Genomic DNA, 11,309 nt, shown 5'->3' with positions numbered 1-11,309 from the left:
TTTTGATTCTAGGCCTTCAAAAGGCGTGAAAATATCGAAAATATGCGACGTTGGTTCTAGTCCATGATAAGTTAATAAATTTTTTTATGAAAAATGAAATTTCGCGAGTTTCAGGACCATCATTAGGGTTTCCGTATTTATGTACTAAAATTTGAAACGATTCGGTTCACCCAGTTTGGAGAAAACTTTTATAAACGATTTGACCCCTCAGAGACGCCTTTCACATCCCCTTAACCTAGCCAATATCCGAGGCTGGATAACATAGTGTAAGTGATAATAATATCCGGACGGAACAACTCCGGATGACACATAAACTTCTCTTTCGCACTCTTTCGTGGGTCAACGGTACTCGACCGCGTCCTCTTATTCCGCGTACGACAGCTGTGCAAATCGTGAACGAATCGTCGACGTTAAATTCGGCCGCGCTCTGCTCTATTTTACATATTAGTGCCCAAACGTCGTCGTATACGAAGTCGCCAACGGGACGAAATGAAATCCACGCAGGAGCGTGAGCAAAGAAATCGCTTCTGAACGTAACACCGATGAAATCGTCGCGAGTAGAGTTTTGAGTCGCATAAGTGTGAATGTCGCGAAACGCCATCTGCTAGGACACGACGACGTTCACCCCCCGCGGTAGTTAATGTTTACGGGATTACGTCGCATTATAGGCGCTTTGCGACGTAATTTCCCTTCGTAGGGAGAATCGTTTCCCCGGGGCTTGAACGTCCTCTTCCTCGTCGTTGTCGTCGAACTCCGGCGACGGTGGCGCAGCTCCCTCATCGTGATTTCTCGTCGTTCCACCCCAGACATGCGGGGTGGTGCCGAAACTTCCTGCAAGAAAAAAGATATAAAATTTAAATGCGTAGGTTTTTTATAAGTGCGGAGGAAAAAAACACTAACTATTCCTCAGTCCCGCGTACCTTCATGAGAAACGACGAGGCGTCGAACGAATCAGAGCTGGATTCCGCGCTCGGAAATTGCACGGGCGGAACGCTATCTATTGAAATGGAAGAAGAAAAAGAAACGCTTTTACTACCATTCATACAGGGCGGAGGAAGTGAAACAAGATAAATGATGAGAGAAAGAGAGAGAGAGAGAGAGAGAGAGAGAGAGAGAGAGAGAGAGAGAGAGAGAGAGAGAGAGAGAGAGAGAGAGAGAGAGAGAGAGAGAGAGAGAGAGAGAGAGAGAGAGAGAGAGAGAGAGAGAGAGAGAGAGAGAGAGAGAGAGAGAGAGAGAGAGAGAGAGAGAGAGAGAGAGAGAGAGAGAGAGAGAGAGAGAGAGAGAGAGAGAGAGAGAGAGAGAGAGAGAGAGAGAGAGAGAGAGAGAGAGAGAGAGAGAGAGAGAGAGAGAGAGAGAGAGAGAGAGAGAGAGAGAGAGAGAGAGAGAGAGAGAGAGAGAGAGAGAGAGAGAGAGAGAGAGAGAGAGAGAGNGAGAGTGGAGAGGGGGTGGGATGGTAGAGGAGGCGGAGGAGGGGAGGAGTGGGCGAGGGGGGAGTGACAGCGAGGGGCAGGGGAGAGGGCGGGAGGGAGAGAGGGGGTGAGAAGGAGGGTGAGAGTGAAGGAGAGGGAGGGAGGGGGGAAGAGGAGAGATGGGATATGTGGAAGGAGTGAGGAAGAGGGAGAGGGAGAGGGAGAGGGAGAGGGAGAGGAAGAAGGAGGGAGATAAGATCTGGGCGGAGGAAATGAAAATATATAATCGCGGACTTACCTTCGCCCATTTCGATGCGATTTCATGGTGGCGGCGGCGACGACGATGACGTCTCGCTGATCCCCCATGATTTAGCTTCTTGTTCTTCCTCGCTCATGGAAGTCGGCGTGCGGCACATACCCACCGACTCGATGTAGCCGTCATCGTTCTCGTACGATTGAGTGGGTTTAATCGGGAGGACGTTGTCGTTGTCGTCGTCGACGTTGTCGATGGTGATATTTGGGGGAGCCAGTCGTATCACCCCTTTCCTCAACTCGGAAAGCCGTGGGAGAATCAGGGTATCGCACGAATCGTCGCAAATAAGGGGCTCGGTGTTATTATCCATTACCACCACCACCATCACTACCACTACTATCACTGTGTCCCTAATTGACGCACTTGTTCGATATTCTTATCGTCGTCAACGCCACGGTGAACGACAAATCTCGCATTTGATGGACCCAGCTCATCGGGTCCACGCTCGACCGATACCACGGCATTGTCCTCGCCATCGGTGAAAACGTCGCTATCTCTGCGCCGTAACTTGGCCGAGAAGGAGCCTCCGAGTACACATCATCCGCGCCTCATCTCATCGGTAGCAGTCAGGGTCATCTCTAGAACCCCTACCTCCTGATCTGGCTTCTGGCCGGGCAGTCCTGTAAGTCCCGGGGGCAGTCGTACCCGAGCCTCCAGGGCCCGTCTACAGCCTGTCCCCGCAGGCAAGACCATCAGGGCCGACGTGACCCTCCGGGGGGTGAGCCCGATGGGCTGGTATTGTTCGGAGTCACGACTACCTCTGCGGCTTCACTCTTGACGCCGGCAGGACAAACGGTAGCGAGCGGGCGGCCTCCACAAGGTCGGCGCTGTTAACGTTCAGGCCTAATCGGCTAAATTTTTGCCAAAATCTACCGGAATTTGGCGGACTCTTGAACATTCGGCCAAATATTCTACAAAATATTCTCGGCAAATGGCCAAGAACGCGCCCTAATCGCACTAAAGACGAATGTTTCACGGGAAATGAATGCGAAATTTCAAACAATAGTTAAATTTGTCCTGAAACGTCAGCGCCGAAATATTTACATAATCAAATGTCATGTTTTCGTCCCCTGAGATGGGTGACCGCTAGGCCCTGGATCATTGAAAACCTTATAAATGATCAAAATCGCAAGTATTGGACGATTCGTGATGCAACCAAAATGTACCACACGTCACAATATTTATGCCAGGCATCTTATATACGTATACCATATGTACTTGTTCCGTGTAGGTAATAATTTGTCAGCCCGAGCGTTGGAAACCTCGTTGATAACTGGCAAATTTGGCTGGCAAGCGGCAAGATAGAATTGGAGAAAAGTAGCTAGTAAAAAATCGTGATCAAATTTCTATCTGAGTAGTGTTTCTGTATTTTGAGTAATTCCATACCGGGTCATTCAATTTTTCTTTCAAAATGCTCAGAAGATCCATGTCAATAGACTTTTGCTTTCCCATGGGTTCTTGACAAAGGACAATCAAACAAGCTAAGGATCCACTCAATACCGCTTCATCTTTTCTCTTCAACAAGTCCACTAATTTCTCCATAGTCCCGATTTCGATTGCGTGAATTTTCACATTCGTGCTTAACAAGGACTGCAGACTTTCCAAGTGAACTAACTTAAAAGAGTAACAGAAATAGTCAAATAAAATATATATTTAATATTTGACAATTAATATAATTCCAAAAATTATACTGGAAAGACTTCGAAATTTGTCAGAAGTTTTGTTAAGAAAGTATTTGGGTAATCACGTTTAGCAATTAATGTTGAACAACATCTCAGTTTTAATACCATTTCAGTTTTGCTACGCATTTAATTTGAATTTAACGAATTGCATTTGAATTTTTTCCAATGTAATTTCAATAAACTATCATTATAAATTTGTTATAATTTTACTCGATTCAGGAATGTACTTAACAATTTTAACTTATTTTAAGTAATTTGTACTTAATAATCTCATACATTGTTGCATCTCATTTAATCTACCCCTTGTAGTTAGTCATTTACAATTATTTCATAACTTACGCCATTAAGGTGATACGAGAAGGTGATTCTACATGTATCAAAACGTCAAAATATTTATAAAACCTCTCCAAACTAGGTGTTTCGAACAATTTGAAACCTTAAGATGTGATTATGAAGGTCCTAATGAGGATCTTAAAGTTCAGAAAATTTCATTTTCCTAAAAAAGTTACTTATTATTATTAGAGATAAATAAACTTTTTTCTAAAAATAAAATTTTGCGAATTTTAAAATGTTCATTGGAACTTTTATAATCACGTGTTAAAATGTCAAATTATTCAGTGCACTCAGTTTGGAGAGAAGTTTAATGAATATTTTGATTACTTGATGTGTGTGTGTGTCATAAATGACACTTTCATGACACCTTAATGATCTAATGTCAGTGGAATTTCAACCCGAAACATCCTCAATATCACGAGCCTCAATACGTCCTAGGACGATAACGTGCTCATATTTCTATTCCGCGTATACGCAAAAAGGCGCGTAAACCATTCTTTTATTATATAAAGTACTATATGCATCCCGGAGTTAAGGTCTTTTATGCGCCACGTGGTTGCAATATTAGTCTTTGGTTAGTGTGCCCACGAATATATGATTTGTCTTGCAAAGTCAGCTTGGGTGCAAAAAGACCGACTTTGCCTTCTTAGTACACAATATGCCATAGTTTCAGAACATTCTTTCGCAAAGGAATACAAGATAATTTAACACCTAATCCACCCTACGTGGTGAGTTATATAATCGGCATGGATTCCGGCTAAGACCCAGATATCGGAAAACGGCACTTTCAACTAAAACCAAGATTTTCCCACCTCTAGAATTTTCAACCTCACCACCGAATTTTCGGGGTAAATGCGCATCTAATTGGTCGAATGCATAAAGACCCCTGGAAAACAGCTTTTTTTTTAAATTTACGGAGCAAGCCTGATCAACATTCGATTTCTGAATCTATTATAAATACTCATTGAAATCCAAAAGTGCCGTGTGTGTCCAACTTTCCAACCATTTAAAGAATTTAAAGGACTGCATCTAATTTTTCAAACTACCGTCACAAGCTTTCTTTTTTCTTCCTCGTCTCATCGTTATCCCACCCCATGTGTATCAGTTATCTTTATTTAAGAGAATCTTCTAGTCTACAGGTTTGAAAAGATCCATTTTTTAGTTGCATTTTCCAATAGTCTGAATGTGCATTTGTAATAAGTTTTGATCCAATTCGAGAAAATAACGGAGGTTTGCAGGGAAGAGTGTGCCGCACTTAAAGCATGCAAAGGTTAATTACACACTGGAACAGATTTCATTGAATAAATTAAGGCGAAGACATGATTTCCGTTAGAGAACGACGAACCGATCGAGGCCCGCAGCGCCTCGACAATCCCGCGTCACCTTCGCTTGGCCGGTTTGGCGCGATCGCTCGAGAGATCACAAAATTACCAAAAACTGAAGGTCCAGGAAGACTCAAACTCCACCAAAACAACTCAATGGCTTCCCCGGAGGCCAATACTCATATGACACCTAAAAGCATCAGAAACACGATTCGTATAGACTAAAAAATACTCTTCTCAGGCGGTCCGTCGCCGAGGTAATCGGCACGGAGCGGCCAGCTAGCTCAGAGCGCTCGCACCAAAATTCAGAGAGGGTGGGGTAAGACTGTGTTACGCAAACTCTTAAAAAGGGATTCTGATAATGCCAACTCGAAAAATAATTCCGCTTAAGAAAATAAAGAACAGGAAATAGGCGTGGTACCCGACTGAAAAAGAAATGAATCCGACAGTAAATTAAAGAGACAAGATTGTAATACAAAAAATAAGTGAAGATATTTAACCTGGAAGTCGGCTGCCCGATTTACAATAATTTACCATTGATCAGTGCCGTACGACAGACGAGAGAGTGTCAGATAAATTTACGACCAGGAAAGTTTTACATGACATAATTAGGCAGGATTCAGGTAAAGGGAATTACAAAATATTAAAGCAGGGAATAACTCGTTCGACTTCAAAATCCGTAGAGATACAATTGAAATTAACCGGATTCGGGAAATTGACTCACAAGAGTCCGGTAACGCATGATTATTTAAGTAAAGACAAAGGCATTAGAATTATGACGAACGAGGCAGTGGGGCTGTCATAGCGATCACACCCACATTTTAGTTCACTAAAATCCTGTACGAAAATCCTACCTTCGTATCCCCCAAATCGCACGTTGCGATTGAAATCGGAGTTCCTGTTCCACGAAACCTTAACCTGGCCAATATTCGCGGCTGGATAACATAGTGTATGTGATACTAAAACCCGGAGGGAATAACTCCGGAAGACACATAAACACGCGGTTGATTTTAGCCCGCGAGCCCAAAATAGTTAGATATCATTAGTTGAAACAGGGCTGATCAGCCATCCCGAATTAGATCCCAATTTCTCATTGAAGTTCTAAGTTAACACGTTGTTGACCGATCACGAGTTAACTCGTGCCGGACTGACTAGCGCTGTCAAATTGCCGGTCAACAATGTGTTAGCAACTCTGGACTTCGATCCTACCAACGGCCAAATTTCAAATCAAACGCATCGGGCAGAATTCGAGAAGTGGGGAAGGGAAAACACGGAGAGACACGAGGACGGTTATTAAGACCGATATGAATCCCAACCCAAAGCTAATTATCCAAAGAACCTTTGCTCCCATGTTTCCATATTCCTTTGTCGATTCGGTGGTGAACACATAGAACGCACCGTTGGTAGAATAAGCCGTTCTTACTGAGAATCATTTCCTTTCCCGTCCTTTCCCGATCTGAGCACGTGGGTCAGGGAAAACCCCCTTAATCCAATGTTACGGGGCGGCCGTGCGGATGCGAGGCCGGGGTGATTCGGATAGAGATTACCCGAATCTTGCGCGTAACGATTATTTTAATTTTGTGAGGGGATTGATTCGAGCGGCCAGATCAATTCCTCTGGTGGGATCTAGAGGAGTGAGGATAAAAAAGGGGTGCGAACGAATGGCAATGTGGCTAGTGTATTAAGATAGTTTGCATTTATTCGTCCGTGAGGTCTGAACTACAATCAGCTGGGAGGGCAACCGGGGTGCCTTGACCTAATTTCTCTAGGTTAGTATACTTCCGCGTCGCGGCGGTTCAGATGTCGCGATAGCGTGCTTTAGCGGTGGCAGGTTACTGGACGCCGGAGTGCTGATGCGGGAATTTCTTACTGTTTTAATGGCGGTCTACGCGTGATTCTGCTTCGCGCTGCTGAGATTCGGGCTCAGCTGTTTAATGGAAGTCGATGGATTCTTAATCTATCCGGATAACCGAAGCAAGGCATGGAAATCGCGATAATGGTTAGAATTCGGTTTTTGTCGAAGATGAAGGGTTAATAAATAAACTAGAATGAAAATGAGGATGAATCGAGCTTGCGAAGGATCCTCTACCTGGCTTGCTAAGCGGCCGTAATCGGTGACAGTCTCTTTTGATCGACCCGGTCGGATGACTGTGCGTGAACACCTTCGTCCCATGACGTGCCCTAGGGCTGGAGGTCTCCTAAAAGCCTCCCGTCCAACAGAAGTCGCAGTGCCGCCGTATAGTCCTGACTCGGAGGTTGGATCGCTGGAGTACCGGATGGCGCTACTGCAGCTCGCAGGAAAGTGGTCCTTGGCAGGGAGTCCATTGGTCTCGGTCTCTGACTCGCTAGGAACGGAGTACCGGGGACCAGGAGCTCCACTCGAAGTTTCGATGACGACTGACGTTGACTTATTGACAATTGACTAAAGACTTTCGACTAATGACATTATGACTGCCGTCTTGATCGGACTGCTGGTATTATTAGCAGGATGTTCCAATTGGTGTGGGTTCCCTAGGGCCCAGGTGAGGGTGGCGTTTCTGAGTCGTGCTGATGCGTTGCGGAGTCGTCAGGTTGTTTGCCCCGGGTCGGTCAATGACTTTTGGAGCCGTTTGGCCGATGAACTCGTTGGATTCTTTCGCAAGAGTTTCCTAATCGCGTTTCTGTACTCAGATTTCCATGGCTAGCTCCGGTGATTGAAAAATAGGGTTTTTCCCTATGTTAGGGTACGGAAGGTGCCTACGTAACAGTCTAACCCGAAAAAATGTCATGTTATCGATTTCAAGATGCGGCGTATCAACACATCAAGGATAAAAACCAATCAGAATTGCAACAGAAGTGACCACGAGATTAAGCGCAATTTTGATTGGTTTTTCATCTTCGGCGCGTTGACGTGTCGTACTCGGTGTGATTATCGATCGTTGCAGCGCTGTGTGCTGCAGTTCATTTTCATTTCCCAAGGGGCGCCATCGAATGTCGTACGAAAAGTCGTATGAAGGTTGACCTATCATGTGAGTGCGAAAATGGTAGTCCATGACTGGAAGGACGACTCTGACGATATAAGAACAACGTTTCTGAGATCGCCGAAAACTTTATCGTGCCATATCTTTACGTAGATAGCAGAAAGCACAGTACATTTAAACCGGTACATTTAAAAAAAATTCCTGATTTTTTGTTGCAATTTTTGAGTTGATCGAAAGTTTATTTCTTTATCTGTAGCAATGAAGAAATTATTTTTCCATTTCCCCAAATCCTGAAATCTCTGTCCTTACTGTATAGAACTCTGTAGCGTCTCGCTCGAACTCAATGGGCAAGGCGCGATTCCACGTCACTCAACGCTACGAGGTTTTTTATGTATATCTACTAGAGACTATCGACATCACTTTAACTAAATTTAAGGAAGTTTCTTCCTAGTAAAATAATAATTAATACTGACCAATATATCCTTTTTCTCGCGTGAAATTTGCTCCACGATGAGATCAACAAAACCATGAGTGCAGAGATCTTCCGCAGCTTAAAGAATTCATTAAAAATAGTCACATTAGTGCTGTACAACTGTAGACGAGAATGCATTTTGTTATAGTCAACAATTATTAATATTAACACGAGACTTGTAGACATTTTATGTCATACTGTTTCTACGGACACTCGTTCAATTGACGGATGAACGAAACCCCGTATTGAAAAAAAGTGATTTCTTTAATTCAGAAACAATTTAATTATTCATTATTAACTTCTAAAATTAGTTTGGATATATGTTCGTATTGTTTGAATAATGAGTCAGCAAAAATTACTAAAAAAAGAAAATAGTAATAGTTTCTGCAATTTTGCTTTTAAAATCCGAATGCCATGAAATTGATTCAAGAAATCTAGTGTCGAAATCTGGTCCCGTAAATTCAATAAGGCAAAAATTGTAATTATTAGCTTACCAGGCCAGTATCGAGACAACATTTCAATTGTCTTAGCCATTTGTATACGAACTACAGCCAAATGATCTTCGAGGCCTTTGGCCAAGTTGCTGACCGTAATGACATTTTTCAAAATCGAGTTTCTGCCCTCCAAATAACGTGCTAATGCTGTAAAAGTTATCGCTACTCGTCCTCTCAAGTAAGAATCTTCCGATGCCAATAAATCGCTGAGTCTGTTATGAGGATAAGAAACGTTATTTGTTACCATTTCAATTTATAAAAGCATTGAGAAATCCTGTAACTGTATCACTTTATTTTGACATTATTTTAGCATTAACTAGCGACACTTAAGCAGTAGTGGGTGAATTCTGTATTGTATAAACAAATATTTGGATCGTATTGCAAAAATACAGAAGTTTTTTTTATATATTATGTGATTCTGTGCATTGACGGTGAAGTAAAACCCGTAATGAAATTTAATCGAAGTCAGTGAAAAAGATTGTTTTAACTATCTATGTTTCTGATATTCACATTTATATTTATTAGGAGTATAAATAAGTTTAGTGCCTTTTTAGCATAATTGTACTGTTTATTCACAAAAAACGAATATTCCGTCAATCATCGAAATAGTCCCATCATTTTCCACACACTTTTGCCATTTCTTAGGCAACTGGCAAATTCCGCCTCGGTAAAATGACGGTGGTTTTAACTTAATAAAGACATCGATGGTTTTTTTGACCTCCTCGGGAAACCGACAGTCGGAATCCACCAAGTGATGCTGAAACTATCGAAACAGGTAATAATCAGAAGGGGCAAGGTCCAGAGAATAGGCCGCACACGGGAGAATTTCCCAGCCCAAAGAAGAAATAATAACTTCCAAAGTCGCTTTTGCCCTATGCGGCCGCGAGTTATCGTGCAGCAAAATCACCTGTATGTTTCAAGCGCCGGTAAATGGTACTTTTCGGTCGTTTTCGTCATTGAAACAAATGAGTTGCTGTCGATAACGTTCAGAATTAACAGTTTCAAAGGGTTTCAGCAACTCATAATATATAATGCCTTGAAAATCCTTCCAAATATACAGAAACAGTTTCTTATCGTGAATATTCAGTTTGGCAGTACTTGTTGATGGCTCACGTGGATGTACCCACGACTTTTGTCTGTTGGGATTGTCGTACAATACCCATTTATCATTCCCAGTTACAATTTTATGAAGAAAGTTCTTTTGCTTGAATTGTTACAGCAGAGAAATGCTGTGTCACAGCGTTTCATTTCGTTTTCAATTCACTTTTTATATGTTGTATGGGTTACAGCACTTTCACCCAAAGCCACCGCGCCAACGCGGTCGAACGGCGCCGAAGAGAGACGGAGACGCCCGACCGTCGAGCGGAAAGACTCTCGAGAGCGAAGCCAAAATGACAAGTCGCAAGGAATGTGTGCGTGCGTTCCAAAAAGCCTGGAAGACATTTGTCGCAAATCCCAAACGCTCCATCGTCGAGCCATCTACCTCAGGCCCCGTGGATTCCGTCTGACCGACCTGCATCGCACTCCTGACCGCCACGAGACTTCTCGACCGGACGGCTTCGCTATTCTGCTGCCGCCACCGCTATCGGCTCTCGCCACGTGGTTCGCCAAATTCCCAGACGTACCATCCCGACCCTTCGCGAGTAAAGTAAGATAGGTTAAGGGTATACCAACACGGAACAAAATCTCAAATATACGTACTGTAACGAATGACAAGAAACGGGGGGAAGGGTTCCGGGTCTGTAATGCCCGGACGATCGTTCGTCACCTTCGCCCGATCTAGGCCAAGCTGTTCGAGCTACTGAAAGAAAACTTGCACCGGGAACGGGATACAAATTGGGCGCCAAGCCTCCCCGGAGGCCAAAAGATAAACTCTCAACTCTTGACAATCTCGAAGTCTCAAACTCTCGAATAACAGCAAAATGAAACTCGAAATACTCAGCTCGAACGGTCTCTCCATCTCGACGATCGTCGCGTCGTGGCCGACCAGCTCAGAGCGCACGCGCCCAGGCTCGGAGAGGGCGCGGTAAGACCAGAGTGCGGGAAGGGAAAAATTCAACTAAATATAGGAAACTCAAACCGAGGAGATCCGAAGAAGTCAGCCAATGAAGCAAAGCGAAAGCCAATCTAATAAAGAAAGTGTACAAATTTATTCGAACAATAAATCGAGAAAGAGAATTATGTGGTTTAATAAGTTGGAGTAATAGAGTAATAGAGAATTGCAAACAAAACGGGGTTCGATGGAAGGCCGCCCCAAAGAAAATTGGGTCAGGCGAGGAATCCTCGCCAGACAATCGCGCGAAATACAACTTAAATTTGTTAGT

General features: G+C 43.6%; 1 protein-coding gene across 1 annotated transcript; it reads right to left on the bottom strand.

Moving 5' to 3' along the window:
- Positions 1-3,060: 3,060 nt before the first annotated feature.
- On the bottom strand, positions 3,061-9,197 carry LOC111674349 (the record flags this gene model as incomplete). The annotated part of the gene is made up of 3 exons (XM_023434366.1): positions 3,061-3,336; positions 8,493-8,569; positions 8,986-9,197. Coding segments are annotated over 3 exons (565 nt in total), but the record flags the coding sequence as incomplete, so codon positions are not given.
- Between the last annotated feature and the right edge of the window lie 2,112 nt (positions 9,198-11,309).

Source organism: Orussus abietinus, unplaced genomic scaffold, assembly GCF_000612105.2.
Source record: "Orussus abietinus isolate OABI.00-Male unplaced genomic scaffold, Oabi_2.0 scaffold1042, whole genome shotgun sequence".
In the NCBI taxonomy this organism is placed as follows: Eukaryota; Metazoa; Arthropoda; class Insecta; order Hymenoptera; family Orussidae; genus Orussus; species Orussus abietinus.
The sequence above is the reverse complement of the archived record's forward strand: the minus strand, read 5'-3'. Positions and strand labels throughout refer to the sequence as shown.